Below are 23692 nucleotides of genomic sequence, written 5' to 3'. Positions count from 1 at the left end.
GTTGAACTTCTTTAAAACTGTTCAAAGAATGCCAGGCTGAAGTCGCCCTCAAACATTTTCAGCTAACCAAACTTGGCCTGCCTTCTGAAAAGTTTTGACACCCGCATCCAAAACCCAACATGAAAATTATTTTTTTCTATTGTTTGTGAATAAGTGCGTACAGCTTAGAAAAAAAATCTTGTCTCCATGAATGTAGTATGTAGGGTAGGCTGGTAAAGAAGTCTGAATGATAAAGCATAAAATTGAAAAACTACAGCAACAATAACATTTGTAGGTGACATTCATTTACTGATCCGGCCCGCCTGAGAACAGAAAGTCTGAATCGGGTCCCAGAGCCAAACTGAGTTGGCTCTGAGCTACAGCATATCACTGGCACACTCCACCCGAAAATCAAATTCAGAAAATATATTTGAGAGCTTTTTATAAAACAAAATCAACTTTAGGGACGTTTGCCAGAAATGTGCGTATATACACGGTATACAGAAAAATGTTTTTGGTTCATTTCACTTCTGAGTGGCTAAAAAACGTTTACCAGGAATGTTTTAAGGTTCCTTCAGCCAAAGGGCCTCACTTCCTGCTTCCACCGGAGCTAATTGGAAAGTCACCTCAGCGGTCCAGAGAGCGTTTCAGGATGGCTTCCGCCACAACGGTGCGGAGTTGTTTGATGACGGCGCGAGGGTCGTCGCTGCCGATCACGGCGCTGCCTGAGACAATCATATTAGCACCCGCCTAGGAGAGACAGGAGAAGGCCAAGATTAAGGCTTTCGGCATTCAGTTTTCAAATCAAAATGTTTTCGTAGTAAGTAAATCTAAATGAAAGGCAAACAAATTGGATAATTTCCCATGGCACTGGACGACAATTAATTACTGTGCCACAGCACAGAGGTTAAAAACACTGGCTTAGACAGATAAGATGGCCCAAGACTGTTAAGACATTTAAAAACTAGTAAAAGCACCTTCACCTCTTAACGTACCTGTAAAATTCACCTAAAACCCCAATCTAAGACACACCCGAAGTAAATTGAATGCTGTTCTTAAACCATTTGGAGAATATAAAGGGTTTGGGTCTATTTTGAAAGGTAAAACTTTGAAGTTTTATTCGAACCTGAAATACTCACGGCAAGTGCTACTAACATTGAGTAATCCAAGTTATACTACACAGAAATAGAAAGTTTTTATTCAAGCCTGAATTTGTTTGTAATTAAATGCTGGAAAAAGTGTTGCATCGGCATCTTAGCTCTAAAGTGAGACAATTGCTTGATTCCTAATCTGGTACCGTGTCAAATTTGATCACAATCTGAAAAACTAAACATAGTAGTTTACACGTTTTTTTAATGGTAGGTTTAGGTAGTTCCAAAGGTGGCCTTATAAAGACCACCAGTTTCAACACTAAAATCTTTGCAAATGTGTATTTTACTTTGGCCAATTTTTCAGAAATTGTAAAAGCGTTTTAAACGTTTGACTTCTCTTTCCAGAAGTCAATCAATGTGCACACTTGCACATAAAATGAATCGCTAGGGGGGTTATGGACACTTATTCCAGGGTCTAATTTGAATACAATAGGGACATATTCATATCGATTATTCAGAATTTCATTTGCTAACCAATGTGTCTAGCATTACAGGCCTACATAGGCTAATGAGAGCGTTGGACCGTAAAACAAAGCCTGCAATTGGCCGAAAAGGTGCTAATCACAAGTTCAGATGCCAATGGTCTATAGAAAATAATTTTACTAGTCTGTTTATTCATCAACAGGATTTGGTGGGGGTTTAACAGGCAGCTAGCAACAAAGAACATCCATTTATGCAGAAATGCTTTTTGGCGGATTCTTTTTTTATCCGTCAGTATAATGTGTTTTGGAGTAAATGTATTACACAGTTAGATTCACTAGACTCTCTTGGATGCAAGGAGCCCATAGTTGTGTACTTTGTCAGCTACCCTGGCTTTATAGTTTTCAGGTATCCTGTTTCAGACTCATCATGTTGTTTCTGTGATCAGTATATTTTTTAATGGTGAGCATATCTTGAATCCCAAGAGTTTAAGCTTTCGAAGGCTATTTGGCATGATGTATTTAATTGACTGGTGACATCGTAAAGACTGCGGGCCATCGGAACGTTAAGGGGTTGGGAACAATCCGGAAACGCATGTAGAGTCAATGCAGCAATTTTAAAACTTGTTTTATGTGATACTGTCTCCCCTGCCCCGAACCCTTGTAAGATGTGCTGCTTAATTTTCCAGTAGCTGTTGGATGGCAAATTCGTTTTGGGGACACCAGAGCACAGGGCAGCTTCCTCCATTGCTTACCTCAGCACACTTTTGAATAGTTTCGGGCCCAACCCCACCGTCAACCTCGATGTCCAGTGAGGGGAACTGACGCCTTAAAAAACTCACCTGCACACACAATCACAAAGACATAAAATTGCAACCTACCGTATTTTCCGCACTATAAGGCGCACCTAAAAGTCTTAATTTTTTTCAAAAGCTGACCATGCGCCTTATAATACGGCGCGCTTTATATATATGGCTCAATATTAAATCGCAAGGTCTCGCAAATTACGCAACAGCCGCTGACTCGATTTCCCCCCGGACGTGGAGTAGTCCGCGGTGTATGCTGGGATTTGAATACCGGCGTTTCATTGGCTAACCAATGTGTCAATCATCATTTGAATCGATCGCTATTGGCTAAGGTTATTCGGAGCCTCGGATAGGCTAGAGGGCCGAAACAAACCCTGCAATTGGCCGAAAAAGATGTGTCAATTATCAGTTAAATCAATCGCTATTGGCTGAAGTTATTCGCAGCCTCGGATAGGCTAGAGGGCCAAAACAAACCCTGCAATTGGCCGAAAAAGATGTGTCAATCATCAGTTAAATCGATCGCTATTGGCTGAAGTTATTCGCAGCCTCGGATAAGCTAGAGGGCCAAAACAAACCCTGCAATTGGCCGAAAAAGATGTGTCAATCATCAGTTAAATCGATCGCTATTGGCTGAAGTTATTCGGAGCCTCGGATAGGCTAGAGGGCCAAAACAAACCCTGCAATTGGCCGAAAAAGATGACTGAATAGCAAGCTTGCTAAAGTACGCCATAAAGAAACATATTTCATTAGTCTGTATTTGTAAATATTTTACTCTCCTGGATTTGCTACACTCACGGTTGTAAGAAGACCATGGTTGCATATCATTATTGAACGTGAGAACTTAGGTGAGCTATGCGGCTTTATATTTTCCCGGTATCTTGTTTTAGATTGATCTTGATGTTGCTGTGATGAGTTGAGTGAACTAAACTCAATTCCAAGTGTTTATTGTCATATGCACAGTAAAGTTGCGAGCGAAAAAGAAAATAGAAACTAAGGAATGGTTGGCATTTCTTGAATCCCAAGACTTTAACCTTCCGAATGATATTAGAAATGATGCATTTGAGTGACATCGTACGGACACCGCATCCGCACGTGTCTACGACACGTATTTGCTTCTTTGCAAGCTTTGGGAATGTTAAGGGGGTAATCAGTTTGACTGAATCATCTGACTGTTTTGTCGACGTTCCCATTGTAGCGCCTTATAATCCGGTGCGCCTTATCTATGGAAGATATAGGACCAAAAACTATTTTTTGGGGGTGCGCCCTATAACCCGGTGCGCCCTATAGTGCGGAAAATACGGTACATTGATTTTGTTCAGCTTGGTTTCTCTATTCAAGGGGCTACCTTCGGCATCATGTCCTCCATGAATCTTTGTCCTCCAAAGCCCGGTTCAACAGTCATGACCAGGGCCATGTCGATCTGGTTGGCCCACGGTGCCAGCATCTCAACCGTTGTACCGGGCTTTATTGCCAAACCCACCTGCAGACAAAGATGAAAAAGGATGAGGTTTTATAAGGCAGGGGTTCCCAACCTCCTGGTAAAAGACCGGTACCAGGCCTCATACAAAGAAAAATAAGTTACATTATTTTGTGTGTATTATTGTTTTACTAACTCTGCTATGATTTGGACTTGGTTTGAGTTCAAATCAGTGTGGTGTGCGCTGTAGGGCGGTCGAACTGTCACATTGGAAACAAGTAGGGCTCGCGATTTTGGGAAAAAAATGTAATTGCGTTTTTTTTAATTGGTATTTCAATTAAGACGTGATTTTCGATTTTACAAGTAAAGTGCATTTTCTGTGCTTGTTTTGTTGATGGGGAGAACTTAAACATAGTGACACGCAAACTTATCTTGAATTGATGACCTTCTGGACTAAGAGTATACGACTGGAACAATAACTGTAGATCTACAAATTAAAACAGAAATTGCCGTTGGATAAACAGTTTTTATTGTTTTGATTCAAAAGTACAATGAAATTGGAGCGCTACTCCTTTCAACGTGAGAAATCTATTTAGGATGCGGCTGACAAGCTACATGCTCGCGTCGGGTAACCGCGACTTCTTCAAGTTCTTTGTGATGATTAAAATATAAGAGACAAAAATGTAGCGGTTATCCAAGAGTAGAAGTTCCAAGTCATCCGCTTTATAGGTAATGGATCTGGTGTTGGTGACTAGCAACGTTCGGCAGTGGCATTTAAGAGTTGTTAGCCGAGCTCTTAGCTTTTCCTTGTGACGCCGCCTCAGTCAATTCCCAGACGCGATAAAAATCCAGGCAGCCCCTGCTTAGGTTCAGCTTTTCTATGAGCTTTTCTCACTTTTCCTCAGAGTCCAATTTAAATAATTTATTTTTAATTTAACAAGCCATGAAAGCTACGAGCCGTGGCATTTCTTTTGGTGGCCACTTGTGCGCCCGGCTGCTAAACTGTCACGCGCACACATGTCTCTCAAACTTTGCCAGGTTTTTACTGGCTAGTGCCATTAAAACCTGCTTCTGATTGGCCCGCGCTGTTAAACCACCACGAAGGCTGACAATTCTTGTTGGCACTCCATCACTCAAATAACAAACTTGAACTATGAATCCTTGAAAAAAAAAAACAATGTTTTGTGGTTTCTCTATCACACTACATCACATTGCGATATCGATTCGATTTCGGTTAATCGTGCAGCCCTCGAAACATCTATTTTAGTCTGAAGAAGATACAGCAAAGTATGAATCAGAAATATGCGCTTTTAGCCAATCATCGTTAAGAATGGTCAATTGGCGCCAACTAAGTCATGTTACGAAGATAGTAAACAAACTTATCGTCACAGAGACACTTTCGGCAATGATTTCAAGAACACGACACAGAGACCACAAACTGTAACACCAACACACTTCATAGGTTGGTTCATTTGGTGAGTTTGTTTTTTAAAAAACTTTGCACAAGGATGGACATGACATTTTGCATTGAACGTTATGATAGAGATCAGAGTGTGCTATGTCTGCCTCACAGTTCAACGGTCCATGGTTCAATTCTGCTGGGTAGATTTTGCATGTTCTCCCCATGCCAAACGGCACTCTGGATTCCAAGGATGAGGGAGACGCCACACAAGAACTATTAATTGTCAGACACTAAACTGGTCCATGGTACAGCAAAGGTTGGGGACTTGTAGGATAAGGTATACAATTGAAATGTATGCAAAAAGAGCGACGTTTTACCTTCATGCCACTTTCTCGAATTTCTTTGATGAGGTTCCCAGGGTTGCTGGTGGCCTCCAGATGGAATGTGTACTGGTTAGCTCCTGCTGCAGCCATTGACTTCACCCATTGCTCCGGCCTAGACACCATCATGTGCATGTCTACAAGACGCAATCATGATTAAGCTCAAGCACAATTTGCATGGACAACAAAAATGGAATTGTCATCTTCTTACCAAAGAAGGGGTCTTTTCCTACCGATTTCCGCAGGCATTTCACCATGGGGTGCCCAAATGTGATATTGGGGACAAAGTGGCTACCCAGAGAAGAAAAAAATGAGTGGATGTTAAAGGTTGACCGATTATCGGGTGGGCCGATTAAGAGCACCGGTATTTGGGAGTTTGACGGAGAACAGTATAATCATTCATTATTATTATATGGCGATGATTTAGGCTTAGCCACAGCCGAACCTTTCCATCCCTCTCTCCTGCCTTTAGTCTCAGACTCTACCCACTCCGCACCTAAGCTAACGGGACGAGCCACTAAGGCAGGAAGAATAAACGGTAAACAGTGGCAGCTCTGCCAGATCCCTAGTCCTGACATGCATGTGAGTAAAGACTGATGAGAATATTGGGATTTTTAAAAGTCAGTGAAGAGTGTGTCTGTGTGACCTAAGATAACGTAAAAACTGCAATTAACTTGTTTAAATGGACGCACGTTCACGTGGAGCGAGATTAGCTCTTATCATAACAGTATTTCGACCATCAAGTGCATGTGTTGAGTGATTAGCCGTTACCATAAAAATTACTGTCAATATGGGTCTAAAAGAGGAGTGACCACACTTTACAATTCGCGAGCTCTAATGAGATTTCGATGCACTTTAAGTAAAATTTATTTAAGTCATGTTGGTTTTATTGACATTTTATTTATTTAATGTCAAAAGGTCCATAAAGATATTTAGGTTTGTATACCTTTGTTCAAGTTGCTATAAAGCCTAATTTTATATCCTGCAATGTTAGTTTTAGGTTTGGGTGAAAGGTAATTCATGTTAGCCGTGTTGAAATTCTGATGTATTGACCGTAAAAGTTTTCAGAGAGAGCAAATAAAGTTATACTTTAATTCAAAACAAACATTCTTTGTGTCTTTTGACACTATTCAATTTTCCTACGCTAAATTTTAGGCTTTTGCAGCAAATGAACATCGGCTACAGATTTCGGTTTTCGGCCCGTAAACTGTACCATATCGGCCCCGAAAACCCCGTATCGATCGATCCTTGCACGAGTTGTGATTTATATGCAGGTTAACTCTGAGTAAATAATTAAAAAGATTTGTGTAGAGCCGAGCAAATATGTAATAGCGATGTTTAGCATGATGACCCAATTTGCAAGACACCTAACATCTATTTTATGAATTTTGTTTACTTTTTCCCAAACCCCTGGTGCACGTGATTCCGAGCTAGCAGTAGCGCGCTAGCTAAACAGTCAATAAAGAGTTTACAAGCTAACCCGTCCATGACGTCAAGGTGCAAATAGTCTGCCCCAAACTCCATCATCCGCACGCACTCATTGCCCAAACACGACAAGTCGCTGCTCAGGATGGACGGCCCAATTTTGGCACAATACGACATGATGACTATCGGACTGCTACAGTGGCTAAGTTGGCCAGGTAATGTTTGGAAACGGACACCGGAAGAGAGCCTCCTTTACAATCCAGCATAAAAAAAAAAGATTAATTTTTCCCCCAAAAAGAGAATTTTTTTCTTTTTTTTCTTCAATATGAGAAAAAAGTATAATGTTCAACTCTTATTCGTTTTCTTGACTAGATTGTTGGAAAAATTAAATCGCTTTAAACTCAACACAATGCTTTTATTTTGAAAATACATGCTCACCGAGTAGGGAACAAAGCTATGTCTTAGTAAATGGGATTAGGAAATAAAAAGTGAAACGGGAAGAGCTTTACTTCCGCCTTGAAAATAAGATTGCAACCCGCCATCGACACTGGGTGGTGTACTTCTCCAATACTCCTAATCATTGAGCGCAAACCGAAAGAATGTCACTTATCATTCAAAACCTCCTATTATCTTCCTTTTTTACGTTTTTCAAAAAAAGTATTCGATTAGCCATTAATTTATTAATTCAAATTGGAACACATTAACTCATTCAATGCTATGTATTTTTTTCAAATTGGAATAGCCGGTTCTGCCATATTTCCTACTCAGGCGAATTTTCCTACCTGAGGCAGATTCGGCTATACTGTAACTATAATATAACATTTTCACCATTTGCGTGTAAATTATATAATATATATTTAATAACGGGCAGCACAGCGGCGCAGTGGTTAGCGCATGTGCGGCACAGATCATGTCCTGGGAACCTCCTGCGTGGGTTCAAATCCAGCTCCAGACTTCCTGTGCGGAGTTTGTATGTTCTCCCTGTGCTTGCGTGGGTTTCCTCTGGGCACTCCGGTTTCCTCCCACGTTCCAAAAACACACATTTCAGGTGAATTGGCCGGTCCAAATTCTCCTTAGGTGTGAATAAGCGAGTGAGTTGTCTGTCCCTGTGTGCCCTGCGATTGGCTGGCAACCATTCCATGGTGTCCACTGCCCGATGATTGCTGGGATGGGCTCCAGCACCCTTGCGACCCTACTGACGATAAGCGGTGTAGCTAATGAGAGAGATATTTGATAACACAAATTTAATAATAATTGTTTGTAAGTGTTGATGGGTTCAGTTCTAATCACATTAAGGTGTGTGCAAGCCAAGGAAAGTCAATGCTTCTGAGTTTAACTTATGTGTGAACTAAGCTGCTGTTCATGTGAGCCACTATTTTCATCCATTTTACTTGCTTTCCTTAGAAAATAAGTATTTTACTCGTTACCCATATGGACCGGCGTTGTAAAAGAGGCAAAAAAGTCACAAAAAAGCGCCGTCTTAGTGGCTTGCAAAATGTCTGTCTTTGCAAAGATGCCGCCGGTGTTCTGCCCTTCTTGGTAGTGGGCGAGATGGTTCAATTTGTGTTATTGACTATATGTTATATAAAATACACTCGATATTATACTACTGTTATAGTTGAATTAGCCTCCGGTAGGAAAATTCACGCAAGTACGAAAACATGTCAGAACACCGGTGCTGGTGTTGTGCCTAAATCTGACTCCCCTGCAAAACCTGACTCCCCTTTGCATGAACTATGCTTCTCAGCACTGCGCTTCCGACAGAATGTATGTCGCGATCGTAGTCTGTATATTGTAATAATGATGGAATATTGATTAGCGTGATTAAAACAAAAAAGCTACCATAGTCTATATAATGACTTTAACAAGACATGTGCCAACACAGAGGCGACCCAATGTAGCCTAAAAGTATACTACCCACGACCAATGTTCCCTCTAATTTTCCATGGGTCTGAGCGTTCACACCAAGTCGGTGAGTAACGCTTGAAACAACAGTGAGCAACCATAATCCCAAGTGTGGCAAGATAATTATCAAACATGTCCAAAACTTGACATCAAGTTACATTTTCCGGCAATGCAAAATTATTTTTCTCTTTTGAATGAATTGACTCATGTACTATTGCAAAGGTTGTACGGCCTACAAACGTCGTTTGTTCTTACAATTCTTTCACAAGATATCCATTTCTTTTTATTTCCTGATATATTTTGTCACATGATATTAACATATTGGGGGGCTTATTTAGTCGGTTGTAAGATACAGAACTGTACTTAATCACATTTTTAGTGGAAGTACAATGTTGGCAACAAGATTCACTTGATATAATTGGAAATTATTTGAATGCAACACAACCTTTTTTTTTTTTCTGTGTTTTTTTTCTCCTTTTTAAAAAAAATTCCTTTAAGAAAATCTCATTGTGTTTATTTTTTCCGAGCTGTTACTTTTTTCTTTTTGTTTTCTATTTACTTTTTTCCTACATTTCTTTCTTTTCTTTATTTCTGTCTTTTTTTCTAAATTTTTCCTTCTTTTTTCTCTTCCTTTTGTTTCTTTTTTTTCTCAGCTTTTCACTACTTTTTCATATTGGTATTTTTTTCTTCTATTCCTTCATTCTTTTAAGTCATTTTGTGCATAATTTTACATACTATTTGGTCATGTTGGGATTAAAGAAGCAAAAACAACCTGAAGATATCAAGAGACCAGAACAGACCAGGAAACCCCAGAGCATTCGTTTCAGTGCTTTATTTAAGGAAGCGTTCAGGGCTTGCGGGAGACGTGATGGCCGTCAGACGTCAGCAGCGGAGCCGGAGAGATAGATTCGGATCAAGTGGCCAATCGGAGTGCGGAAGTCAGGCAGGTCGAGTTTACCGGGGCTGGAGAGGAGATCGAAGCGTGGGGCGGAAAACAGGTCGGATCGGAGGCAGGCAGAAGCAGGTAAGCAGCGTTCTTTGACCGACGGGAAATCTGGAGAGTCACACAGAGTTACCAAAGTACACTATGACGAGGAGGTCTGGGCGCAGCGTGCTTAAGAACAAAGTGCCAGCCAATCAGAAGGCACCCACATGATTGCTCCAGGTGATCAGAGTTAGTAATCATGACAGAAGAGCCGTTTAGGACCGAAAGAGCCGGTTTCTTTTAGTGAGCCGAGCCGAAGAAGCCGGTTCTCGACAAACTCTACTGACTTTACTTTTCAACTTTGTTCGACATTGACTTCAAAATATCGCATTTAGGATACAACGTCAGGGGAACCCGTGTATTTTTACCTTCATGCACTGTAACTTTGACTTAAGTCGCTTCTTAATTAGTAATTTTAAGTCCTCATTTTTGTGCTGTGGCTAGATGTTCTGGGGCAGTCATGCACATTAACCCAAACGCCAGTGATTCGGCAATCGTTTGGCGGAAGCAGTCTGGAGTGGAATTACAAGAAGCCAAAACTGGATATCGAAATTAAACAGGACAAACTAGACGGGAACGAAACTGGAGATCAATATTAAACAGGACAAAATAGACGGGAACGATGCCGGACAGGAAACACAGGCAGGGAACCGGACAGAGTCTAAAACCCACGTGTTGCAGGGCAGAGGTTTGTTAACGGACTGACAATGGACGAGTGAGAGCACTGAGCTTAAATAGAAGGGAAGCCAATCTGTCAACGAGCCGCAGCTGGTGCCAATTGGGCACCATGGCAACTGTGACAAAAACAGCTTTTGTGAAAGGCATTTCAAGCAGATTTTTTACTTCTGTGATTTTTTTTGGGTCATTTTCCATTTTTGATATCTAAACAATGCTGCCCATGAACACAGTGGCACTTTGCTTGCAAAGTAACGTTTTAATTGCAAGAACACTGAACTGATGCATAAACGATGCAAGTACTTTTCAGTTGCTGATGTTTCAGATGACGTGAACACACAATTTTGGTCACCATGGTGACTGCGTTCTCTCAGGAAACCACATTCCCTCTCATCCGTCTCTTCAGAGGAGGATAAGAGTTATTTTTTTTAAAAGCTATGGTAAATGATCTGCATTTATATACTGTAGTGCTTTTCAAGTCACTGAAGACCTCCCAAGTGCTTTACAATGTGCTTCACACTTACACTTACCTATCGACAGACACACACACACACACACACACACACACACACACACACACACACACACACACACACACACACACACACACACACACACACACATGAATAGCGGCCACAGCCATGCAAAACTTCTTATAATGCTAAACAATGTCGACAAGGCAACTAAAATACATTTAAAATATGGTTTTAGAATGTGGGAGGAAACCGGAGTGCTCGGAGGAAACCCATGCAAGCACGGGAAAAACATGTAAACTCTGCACAGCCATGCTGCCCTAAATAGAAAATTTTCTTTATTAGTTGGCTGAAGACAAAAAAACAAACTAACCCAATTTACAGGCTCAAGCATTTGTTTAACAAATAAAAGTAGTGTACTCAATACACTTTTTAGAATTTTTTTTTTACAAATAACTTCTGTACCAGGGTTCTCTATCCCTTTTCAAGCCGATACTTTTTGTTATTTATAAGCGCAAAATGCACCCAGTTTGATATGCATTTCTAAAATAACAACTGATCATGTTACTACTATGTTATTAGTATGTTGTTACCGGTTGATAATTGGCACTAGGGTTAAATAGACTCAATCGACCACTAAAGAACTATTTTACTCGAAAATCAAAATGTCCCAGCACTCGTGATCTATTTTTGGAACAGGTCGTAGGCACCTGAGCTACCCTTAGGGGGCACCTCGTTGAAGACACCTATCCTGTACTGTTGAATATATAATTTTTAAAATAATTTCGCTGCTATATTGTACTATTGATTTACATCACAATCACCGTTTTACTTCAGATTCTATTTTGTCGCCATCATTTGGACTTTATTGGATAACAAAAAAATGGCGTAAAATTGTTAATTTGAAAAGATTATTTCAAACAACAAATAAAATGTCTGTTCTTTTTAAACATATTTTAACAAATAACTTATGTAGTGTCAATTTAATTTTGTAAAACTAATCTTGCTTCTATGTTGCTCCATTGATTCAGGACACAATCACCTTTTCATTTCTGATGACATTTTGTCGCCATCATGTGGACATTATTGAAAAACAAAAATGTGATGTTCCTTTTTAATTTTTACTTATTTCGGTTTTTTTTATCCATCAGCTAAGAAGATGTTTCGCAGCAATGTTTCTTTATAACTGAGCTTACTAACTCAATAATAAATAATGTATGAATAATGGAAAGACAGAAACTAAACATTTTAGTGGAGGAAAACAAGTTATACAAAGATACCATAATGTTTACATATATTATTAGTGATAATTGACTTCTGGATCAGGGGAAAGATTTATAGAAAATATGTACTGTTTAGATGGGCTCCTGCACCCTCCACAAGCCTACTGAGGATAAGCGGTGCAGATAATGGATGGATGGATGGACTGTCTAATTTCACAATTAAAGGCAATGATTAGAACATTTTGCTATAACGACAAGTGTGATAATAAAAGTTGATTTTTGGCTTCGTTTTATATATTTTAGAGTCGTAATTTACCAGCTGTACATCCCTCCAAAATCGTTTAAATCCGTTGTCAATCTCAACAGCTATTAAGTTACAGCTTTCAAACCATCATTTTTTGACCAGAGAGCAGTGCCAAGATAAATGTGTTACAGCTTTAGCGTCTGCCAAGCAAATAAAAATTTTACATCAATCTTTTCACTATGTGAAGCTTTACCTTCCTTTATCGAGAGCAAGCATTTCCCTATGCCTTTTGGGTCCAGCCACAGGTGCTTTTTTTCAGTCCAGAGCATTTTGTTGACTTGATTGCTTTAATATAAAAACATGCGATTACATAATGTACATACAGTTATGGTAAATGGTCTGCATTAAAAAGCACTTTTCAAGTCATTGTAGACCTTCCAAAGCACTTTACAATTTGCTTCACACCACACAGGCTCCTTTAAAAGTATTGGTCACATTTTGCCATATTTCAGGCTTCAAACTATTACAGAAACTACTCAAAATATTTTCCAAGAATCAAATATGTGTGAGAAGAAAGCACAGTGATTCAACATTCTTCATTATGTTAACATTTTTTTCAAAAGTAGACATTGCAAAATATTGCCAGCCCCTTGAGTTATTTATTTTTACAATCTCCTTTTGCTGCAATCACAACCACAAGTTTTCTTGTGTGTGTCTCAATTCGTTTTGCACATCTTGAAACAGAAATATTTACCCATTCTTCCTTACAAAACAGCTTGAGTTCCTTGAGGTTAGATGGTGATCATTTGTGCACAGAATTTACATGCTCTGTAGGATTGACGTCTGTACTTTGGTTTGGCCATTCTAACACCTTTTCTATTGCTAATTTTAAACAATTCTATTGTAGATTTTGCTTTATGTTTACGGTCTTGTCTTGTTGGAAGGCGAACCTGCATCCCATTCTTATATCTCTTGCAGACTCCAACGGGTTTTTGGCAAGAATAGCTTTGTATTTGGCTCTATCTATCTTCCCATTAACTCAATTTTCCCAATCCCTGCTGAAGAAAGGCAACGCTGGAGCATGATGCTGCCACCCCCGTGTTTAACAGTGGGGATGCTATTTTTAGGGTGATGGGCAGTGTTACTCTCACACCGAACGTAATGCTCTGAATTCAGCCTAAAATGTTCAATTTTGGTCTCATCTGGAGAGAGCACCTTGTTACACAAGTTATTTGTGTATTCCATTTGGCTTCTTGCAAAAGGTCAAACAGACATTTACATTTCAAAAAAGGCTTTCCTCTTCCTACACTTCTATGAAGGGTAGATTTATGCAGTATATGACTAATAGTTGTCGTATGCAGATTGTCCCACCTCAGATGTATATGCCTGTAGGTCACTCAATGTGATCGAGGGCCTCTTGGTTTCCCTCTTGGTTGCTTCTCTGATCATTTTTTTCCCCGTTTTGGATGAAAGTTTAAAGGGGCAGCAAGGTCTTAGCAGGTTCTCAGTAGTTTTAATCTCACTCCATTTTGATAATAATGCTCGCAGTGCTCGGGAGATGTGTAACATTTCTAAATCTTCTTGTATCCCATCCTGTTTTTCAACTTTTTCCCGGACCTGCTTCATGTGTTCTTTGGTCTTCATAATGATGTCCGTCCTCCAGCATCTAATTGAGCCTAACACGGAGCAGGTGTATTTGAACTAAGACTTAATGCTCACTGTGTCATTATTAATTATTTAGGTCGACATTGTAGCATTCATTAGTCAGCAGGGAACATCTGGACCCAGTTGGCTGAGCTAAGAGAACAGGCAGCCTGCCTTTCAGTTTTGTTGTTGTAAATATAAGCTAAAATGTTGGAATAATTTGGTTCCAGTTCATGATTGTGTCTCACTTGTTGTTGATTCTTAGAAAATATTCAATTTTTTTAGCTTTAAGTTTGAAGCCTGAAATGTGGCAATATGACAAAAAGTTTTTGGTGGGACAATCATTTTGCTAGACATTGTGTTCAACTTAGACGGCAACGTTATTATTTGTAGGGGCAAACACAGGCAGGGGCGGGGTGAGTGTTTAGCCAATCAGAATGCAGATAACATTGCATGAATCCGTGAAATAGCGAAACTGCGAAAAGTAAACCATGATACAGTGAGGGATTACTGTATCATCATCATGAGGAAGGAGGTGAGAGCGGGACACGGAGTGGCGCTTTCAGGATGCTGACAGCTCCTTCTTTATTGCTCTTTGTTAATGGCTGTTTCCTGAGGAGTTGAATACGCACGTTTCAAACACGCATACACAAACTGTGATGGAAAGTTTAAACACACGTCATAAAGTTCAAAGTGAAAGATATGCACACACCCGTAATTCAAGACGTGAAAAATGTGATTTATGACGTTCGAGTCGGTCATAAAAAAAAGTAGACTGAAAAGGTTCAGGCCGGGTCAGCACAAATGGACCATCTGGATTTATTTCTTTCATTAAGGTGCGAAGGAGTTTGGGTGTAAATTCTCCTTTTTCACGCTTTGTGAAGCAGATACGCTTCGACTGATTCCAATGAGACATCGCATGATAGATGGCTCGTTAAACATCAGCAGTCAGCTTTATTCTTAATCAATTACACTCATATGCTATTGCTAACCTACAGACATGGGGACTTGAGACTTAGTGACTTGGACTCGAGTCGACTCGAGTCGCTGTTTTTATGACTTGTGACTTGACTTGGACTTGGCAATCTAAGACTCGGGACTTGACTTGTGACTTGACTTGCCCAAGAAAAAAATACTTGGGACTTACTTGGGACTTGAAGGTGAAGACTTGAGACTTACTTGAGACTTGCACATGTGTGACTTGGTCCCATGTCTGCTAACCTATAACTGTTGCATTTACCGTATTTTCCGGACTACAGTATTGTCACGACCAGAACGGAATTAGGACCCAGATGTGTAATGTTAACCACAAGTTTATTGAGATATAGAGGAATGGCAGCGCCCGCGATCCGGTGCTCGCTGGACGCGGGAAGCAAGCCGCTCACAGAATCGGAACGTGTTCCAAATGCGGAAGTGGATCTTCCGGAGCAGGAGATCGTAGTGTCCTAGACGGAAAGCAGATCGATAGCCGGGACAGGAGAGCAAAACGTGGTCAGGGTAAAAAAACAAGTTCATAACCGGGACGGGAGATCAAAACCTGGTCAAGGTCAAATATCGGGTTGTAGCCAGAGACAAACACTGAAATCAGGAACGGACGGGTGGAAAATGGGTCAAAAAAGGGGCCGACGGGAGTCAGAGTCAGAATGCTTGCCTAGTAAAAACAGAAGTTCGCTGACAGACTGACAACAGGCAAGTGAAAGGACGAATCTTAAGTAGGACAGGGAACCAATCGGGAAGCCAGCAGCGGCTGGTGCCAAACGAGCGGGCACAGATGAAAATAATCAATCATCATGACAAGTATATGGTGGACCTAAAAGTTTACCAGAAATTTGAAATCTGATATAACTCGGTACACCTTTAAAACCTGAAAATACAGTGGGTAAATTTGGAAATGCGAAGTTACAGTTGAATTATTGTTTACAGTAATTGTTCTGCCTTTGAGAAACATGTACAGTATAGTGTTCATACGAGTGCCATTTTGTGGTTTACATGTTAATTGTTTGTTGCTAAAATTATTTTTTGTGGCAAAACCACATGCCATAAAGTTAATTAGGTTCTATGAAAACAAATATTTAAATTTAAATGTGTTTATTTTATTTGTATTTTTAAGCTACCGTATTTTCAGCACTATAGGGCGCACCGGGTTATAGGGCGCACCCCCAAAAAATAGTTTTTGGTCCTATATCTTCCATAGATAAGGCGCACCGGATTATAAGGCGCTACAATGGGAACGTCGACAAAACAGTCAGATGATTCAGTCAAACTGATTACCCCCTTAACATTCCCAAAGCTTGCAAAGAAGCAAATACGTGTCGTAGACACGTGCGGATGCGGTGTCGGTACGATGTCACTCAAATGTATCATTTCGAATATCATTCGGAAGGTTAAAGTCTTGGGATTCAAGAAATGCCAACCATTCCTTAGTTTCTATTTTCTTTTTTGCTCGCAACTTTACTGTGCATATGATAATAAACACTTGGAATTGAGTTTAATTCACTCAACTCATCACAGCAACATCAAGATCGTTCTAAAACAAGATACCGGGAAAATTATAAAGCCGCATAGCTCACCTAAGTTCTTACGTTCAAAAATGATACGCAATCATGGTCTTCTTACAACCGTGAGTGTAGTAAATCCAGAAGAGTAAAATGTTTACAAATACAGACTAATGAAACATGTTTCTTTATGGCGTACTTTAGCAAGCTTGCTATTCAGTCATCTTTTTCGGCCAATTGCAGGGTTTGTTTCGGCCCTCTAGCCTATCCGAGGCTCCAAATAACTTCAGCCAATAGCGATCGATTTAACGGATGATTGACACATCTTTTTCGGCCAATTGCAGGGTTTGTTTTGGCCCTCTAGCCAATCCGAGGCGCCGAATAGCTTCAGCCAATAGCGATCGATTCAAATGATGATTGACACATTGGTTAGCCAATGAAATGCCGGTATATAAATCCCAGCATACACCGCGGACTACTCCACGTTCGGGGGGAAATCGAGTTGTCGGCCGTTGCGTAAGTTGCGAGACCTTGCGATTTAATATTGAGCCATATATAAGGCGCACTCTATTATAAGGCGCATGGTCAGCTTTTGAAAAAAATTAAGACTTTTAGGTGCGCCTTATAGTGCGGAAAATACAGTACCTTTTCTCTTACTGTAGTTTGAATACCAGCCGTCTTACAATCCAGTATATACTGGACTGTCTCAGAAAATTGTGATAAAGTTCTTTATTTTCTGTAATGCAATTAAAAAAACAAAAATGTCATACATTCTGGATTCATTACACATCAACTGAACTATTTCAAGCCTTTTATTATTTGAATATTGCTGATTTTGGCTTACAGCTGAAAAAAACTCAAAAATCCTATCTCAAAATATTAGAATACTTCCTCAGACCAAGTAAAAAAAATAATTTTGTAACAGCAAAACTAAATCAAACATTTGAAAATGTCCATTGATGCACTCAGTACTTGGTTGGGAATCCTTTTGCACGGATTACTGCATCAATCCGGCGTGGCATGGAGGCAATCAGCCTGTGGCATTGCTGAGGTGTTATTGATGCCCAGGATGCTTCGATAGCGGCCTTCAGCTCATTTGCATTTGTAGGTCTGGTGTCTTTCATCTTCTTCTTAACTATACCCCACAAATTCTCGATGGGGTTCAGGTCAGGGGAATTAGCAGGCCAATCAAGGACAGTGATGCCATGGTCAGTGCACCAGTTACTGGTGGTTTTGGCACTGTGGGCAGGTGCCAGATCATGCTGGAAAATGAAATACTCATCTCCATTGAGCTTTTCAGCAGATGGAAGCATGTAGTGCTCTAAAATCTCTTGGTACACAGTTGCATTTACTCTGGACTTGATGAAACACAGTGGACCAACACCAGCAGCTGACATGGCTCCCCAAACCATTGCTGACTGTGGGAACTTCACACTGGATTTCAAGCAACTTGGATTTTGCTCTTCTCCAGCCTTTCTCCAGACTCTGGCGCCTTGACTTCCAAATGAAATGCAAAACTTGCTTTCGTCTGAAAAGAGGACTTTGGACCACTATGCAACTGTCCAGTGCTTCTTCTCCAAAGCCCAAGTCAGACGCTTCTTCCGTTGTCTTGAGTTCAGAAGTGGCTTGATCATGGGAATACGGCTATTGTAGCCCATTTCCCGGACACGTCTGTGAACTGTGGCTTTTGATACCTGGACTCCAGCTTCAGCCCACTGTCTTTGAAGCTCCCTCAAATTCTGGAAGCGGCTCTTCTTCACAATTTTGTTAAGGCTGCGGTCATCTCTCTTGGTTGTGCAGCGTTTCCGGCCACATTTTTCCCTTCCAACAGACTTTTTGTGGATATGCTTTGAAACTGCACTCTGTGAACAGCCTGCTCTTTGAGAAATTTCTTTTTGTGTCTTACCCTCCTGATGGAGGGTATCAATGATGGTCCTCTTGACAGCAGTCAGATGAGTTGTCTTCCCCATACTTGTGATTTAGTTTACTGAACCAAGCTGAGTGTTTTTAAGGCTCAGGAAACCCTCGCAAGGTGTTTCGAGTTAATTAGATGATTCAGGTGATTAGTTGAATAGCCTACTTGTACACTTTTTCATGATATTCTAATATTTTGAGATAGGATTTTTGAGTTTTCTTAAGCTGCAAGCCAAATTCAGCAATATTAAAATAATAAAAGGCTTGAAATAGTTCAGTTGATGTGTAATGAATCCAGAATGTATGACATTTTTGTTTTTTTAATTGCATTACAGAAAATAAAGAACTTTATCACAATATTCTAATTTTCTGAGACAGTCCAGTATGTAAAATATATCAGAAAGGACTTTTTTGGACAGGGTATATATCAATTTTCTTCCTTTTTTATTTAGCTGATTTACAATAAGTGGAAACAACAACATGTTTCCACAAAAACAGCTGTACAATACGATGATATACAGTGAGCCCAAAAGGTGTAGGCATAAACAGAATCTTTAACCGTGTGTTTAAATCACAAAGGACAGTTGTTTTTTTTAATGTATTCCTTTGCAAGAAAGTCTCTATTGTTTTCCCATATGGTGATTTTCTCAAAATAGAACTGAGCATGTTGTAAATCCACGTCAAGCTCAGCAGTTCTGCCTAGAAAGGCATGCAATCAATTGTGGCTCAACAGATTCCATGGCGGAAGGAATTACTTTGTACACTCTGAATGTTTCTTTCCAGCGGTGACCTCTGGATTGCGTCATGCGACCTGTCACCTTTGCAGCAGTAGGACAGGAACCGGTACAACAGACACCCTTGTTTTCTTCTTCCTGATTATTAAAGCTTCAATCTATTATCTCGAGCGAGCGCTTCCACCTGCTTCCTGCCGGCGGCTGATTGCGGCCTCCCGAGCCAAAACTTCAGGCCAGAAAGCAGTTTTGTCTTGTGGCGCTTTCAAAGGAGAGTGTTTTGGAACGTGTGTCCTTGCACCTTTAATGCATCCTGTCACGTTCTTGAAGGAAAAATGAAGGAAGAGGGGGGTTTCGGAGTGTTACAGAAAAAAATAAATGACTATTAAATCTGGTTTATAAGCCATGACTTTTTTCCCCAGGCTTCAACCCTGCGGCTTATGCAATAATGCATCTTATTTATGTGTCTTATCCAACTGCCTCCAGGGGCGCCCGAGCAGTAAAGATGAGAGTGAGACAGGTGGAATATAAGTGTCAGGCATTTGTTTAACAAAAGTCCGTCGGTCAGTCGGAACGTTAAGGGGTTAATGTACTGTATATTATTAAAACTCTTTCTGTGTACCAACTTTCTTGTCCCGTGCTGCTTATAGTCAGGTGTGGCTTATATATGTATAAAATGTACTGGGTGCGGCTTATAATCAGGTGCACTCCATAGTTCAGATTTTACGCTAGTGACAGTTACTAGCTACATAATTTAAGGAACTCAGTTACCGTCAAAATACTGACACCCAAAGTAGCGCTTTGCACCAAAAGTAACTATATTTTCACAAATTAATTGGTTAGACTCACTTTTAATATGCCTTTACATTGAACTTTTTTTTGTTCAATTTGTTTATGTTTAACATTTTACCATAACATTCTTAACTTCTCCGTCACATTTTTATGATTTTCTTCTGTCCTAGTTTAGAGGGGGCTGGTGGATGGGCACACTGAAAGGTGTGGTTCAATGGCTGAAAATACAAAGGCCATCCCTATCAGTGTGGATAAGCTGGGGAGTTTGGTCGCTTTCCTCACATGGTTAGTCTGTGCCTTGCCATAATAATTTTATATTTCTAAAACTATTTATTTTATTTTTAATGTATTTTTAACCATTTTGTGTGTGTGTGTGTGTGTGTGTGTGTGTGCGTGTGTGTGTGTGTGTGTGTGTGTGTGTGTGTTTTGGGCTGTTGGGTGGCAGGGCGGGGATAAGCAAGGGGAATTTTATATTTTTGTTGTTCACTGAATGACTTTTGAGCGGCAAATAAAAAGACCAAAATTCAGCACACGTTTACCGTACATTCTGCTTTCACGTTTGCCCCATTGATTGTCTGTTGTTCCTGTATTAGTCACACCCCCTCCCTCCACACTGCCTACCATTTGCTAATGGTAACATACAAATATGTGTAAATACGCGCATTTAAGCTGGCTCCCTGGATTACTTAAAAAAAAAAAAGTTTTAAATTTGACTTGAATGCGGGTATGTACACTGTCACGGTTGCCAATTGGCCCCGCCCGTTGGGCTCCAGGTGTGGCTCGTTGACTGATTGGCTTCCCTCCTATTTAAGCTCAGTGCTTTCACTCACCCATTGTCAGTCAGTCAATGAACCTCTGCACCCGCAAAACTTGTGTGTTTTGACTCTGTCCGGTCTCCTGTGTCTGATATCAATCCTGTCTATCCCGTCCTGTCCGGTATCGACCCCATCCATCTGGTATCTGCTCGTGTAATTGGTATCGATCTCATGGGCCTCTGGCTTCCTGTTGTTCCACGCCAGACTGCTGCCTTACGTCTTCCGCCCAGCGATCGCCGAATCACTGGCGTTTGTGTTAATGTGCATGACTGCCCCATTTCCCGTAAAATAAAGCTTGTGTGAGAAAAGTTACGCATCTGGGTCCTCCTCCTGTTCTGGTTCTGACAATACACGGATGGGAAAATATCTACGTTAGGAGAAATTCAGCGCCACCATAACTGTATTGATTTGTATTGTGTGGGTAAATTTAAATACCCTTCCATTGCTCTGCCAGAACAAGGGTTGTGTGTGACAACCTAAATGAAGCAAGAGTTCCCAACAATCAGAGGACACTATAATTAATGAACTCCATTTATAAAGTCGCTGAGTAACATAATACACAAAGTAGTAACACAATTTTATTAATAACACAGTATAGTACTCATTACCGAGAAAAGTAATTGCGTCCCAGGAACGCGTTCCTTTATAATGCATTGGTCTCAAAAATGGAGTATGCGTGTGTTTGAGGAGTGCATTGATCGAATGTGCAGACTCCATTGGGGAGTATTTCATAACAGCACATGTTCAAAACTGTCACGTTTGAAAAATGACTTGTAGGTACAAGAAAATAAAAAGAATGAATACGGATCAGTATCCAATGTTGTTGCATGACATTTGACTTTTAGTTAAAATATTCTGTCTCAGGTTCCTATGGAAACAGCAAATTATGTGTGTCATACAGATATTGCCAATAAACCAAAGTATTGTTTTTTTTTAAACAAATCACTTTAAGCCTTTTCTTGGAAAACATTCTCCTGCTAAAATCTCTTAAAAAGTTGCCATTTCCTGACTTGTGTCATCATTGCAACCTTGGTCAAGCTATGTTGCGCATGCAAATATGTGCATTTCTTAGACATGCTTGAATAAAGTCTTTGTTTTTCATCTCTCTTGGAGTTTGAGTTGGCGTATGGACTGTACTTGAAGCAGATATTTTCTTACTTTGACCATTTTCAAGCTACACTAACAAGTCAGTAAAAGTAAAAGCAGCGGGGACAAGCATGGAGTTACTCTTAACCGTACCCCTGTCCCCCCATTCCTAATGTGTTCTGCCTCAAACATCTTTGCTAAACAAAAGATAAAAGCAAATAGGTGCAGTAAAAAATAAAATAAAAAGGGGCTTTGAACTCAGTTGGTAATTGTTAATGCAAACTTAATATATGGTAAGTTGTAAATGGACTGCATTTATATAGTATTTATCAAGTCACTGTAGACTTCCCAAAGCACTTTACAATGTATTTCCATCTTACCCATTCACACACTGCCAGAGGCAACCACGCAAGGTGCCTACCTGCTTATCGGGGGCATTAGGGGTTCAGGGCCCTGCCCAAGGACAATTCGACATTTAACTTAGAGGAGCTTGGAATCTAATAATCTACTTTCTACTTTTTAGGGACACCTCAAATGACTCAACCCACATTTAAATGGACATCATGCGCCTCCCAATGGTAGAAAAACAACAACAAGATTGATGTGAATAATAAGCAAACAAATATGGAATATCATATAACCTTCCAATTTTTTAGTACACGTAGGTCGAGAAATGTATATTCGATTTACATAACATGAAACTCACCTGAGGGAGCTGACATAGCTGTCTGCCATTTTTCTGATAAGGGTACCCCAAGAGTAAATTCCTAGTGAAAGGCTGGCCAAAAAATACGAGAAATATGGTACAGTTTGGTCACTTTGAGTCTCCGTTGATTACTTCCTTGCTTGTAGCACTTGTTTTTGGTTGTACTAGACAAGGCAGTTAAATATTGCACAATGCCTACTTGATCAAATTACTACAGGATGTGAAAACAAAATACTGTACATGCATTTAGCCTTAAATTTCTCCACGCATGACTTGCCAACTAAAATGGGGAAGATCCATCATTGTCAAGCTAAGGCTGTCCTCCAGGGAACCCTTGTTGTTGTTTGTCCACCTCACGAAGGAAGAAAAAGCTGCAGTTCACAAAAATGAACATATTGGTAAATCAATACTCGATAACCGACACCGCTGTCAACATACATGTCAACGTATACGCTTAACTCGTATTTTATACGTTTTTTGAGCATTTCATATTGTGTACGCCGGATAACCATGTTTGTACTGGGAACAAAAACAATTTAGAAAACTTGGTTTTTGTTAGACGATCTTGTCTTGCTCATTTCAACTCCAATCCGGATCGTCTTGGTCACTGGTAGCAGACAGCAACGTACAATGCTAATGTTTTCCCTGGACACTAGCAAATATGATCCTTTAATAAGCAAAACTAAATTTACAGTAACAAGTTTGAGTGAGGGCAGCACGGCGGCGCAGTGGTTAGCGCTTGTGCGGCACAGATCATGTCATGGGAACCTGTCGTGGGTTCAAATCCATCTCCAGACTTCCTGTGCGGAGTTTGTATGTTCTCCCCGTGCTTGCGTGGGTTTCCTCCGGGCACTCCGGTTTCCTCCCACGTTCCAAAAACATGCATTTCAGGTGAATTGGCCGGTCCAAATTGTCCCTAGGTGTGAATGAGCGAATGAGTTGTCTGTCCCCGTGTGCCCTGCGATTGGCTGGCAACCAGTCCAGGGTGTCCCCTGCCCTCTGCCTGATGATTGCTGGGATGGGCT

At 40.4% G+C, this 23692-nt stretch overlaps 1 protein-coding gene and 1 long non-coding RNA gene across 2 annotated transcripts; both read right to left on the bottom strand.

Annotated features, from left to right (window-relative positions):
* Positions 1-267: 267 nt before the first annotated feature.
* On the bottom strand, positions 268-7199 carry rpe (ribulose-5-phosphate-3-epimerase). The gene is made up of 6 exons (XM_088353220.1): positions 7035-7199; positions 5766-5845; positions 5552-5691; positions 3701-3835; positions 2305-2391; positions 268-729 (listed from the first exon to the last, which is right to left on the bottom strand). The coding sequence occupies exons 1-6, from the start codon at positions 7154-7156 to the stop codon at positions 607-609; spliced, it is 687 nt and encodes a 228-aa protein (XP_088209346.1). The 5' UTR covers positions 7157-7199; the 3' UTR covers positions 268-606.
* A 2581-nt stretch (positions 7200-9780) lies between these two features.
* LOC148353146 (uncharacterized) lies at positions 9781-22795 on the bottom strand. The gene is made up of 3 exons (XR_015852664.1): positions 22668-22795; positions 12738-12829; positions 9781-9938 (listed from the first exon to the last, which is right to left on the bottom strand). It is a non-coding gene; the product is annotated as an uncharacterized LOC148353146 (long non-coding RNA).
* Between the last annotated feature and the right edge of the window lie 897 nt (positions 22796-23692).

This window comes from Urocampus carinirostris, chromosome 14, assembly GCF_059441175.1.
Source record: "Urocampus carinirostris isolate Australia breed hairy pipefish chromosome 14, RoL_Ucar_1.0, whole genome shotgun sequence".
In the NCBI taxonomy this organism is placed as follows: Eukaryota; Metazoa; Chordata; class Actinopteri; order Syngnathiformes; family Syngnathidae; genus Urocampus; species Urocampus carinirostris.
Note: the sequence above shows the minus strand (reverse complement) of the source record. Positions and strands in the feature narration are given on the sequence as shown.

Excerpts from the sequence above, each read along its gene's own strand:
- rpe (XM_088353220.1), bottom strand. The coding sequence starts at position 7,156 with ATGTCGTATTGTGCCAAAATTGGGCCGTCCATCCTGAGCAGCGACTTG. Across the intron at positions 5,846-7,034 it reads CACCTTGACGTCATGGACGG|CCACTTTGTCCCCAATATCA; the intron begins GTTAGCTTGTAA and ends TTCTCTGGGTAG. Across the intron at positions 5,692-5,765 it reads AGGAAAAGACCCCTTCTTTG|ACATGCACATGATGGTGTCT; the intron begins GTAAGAAGATGA and ends TGCGTCTTGTAG.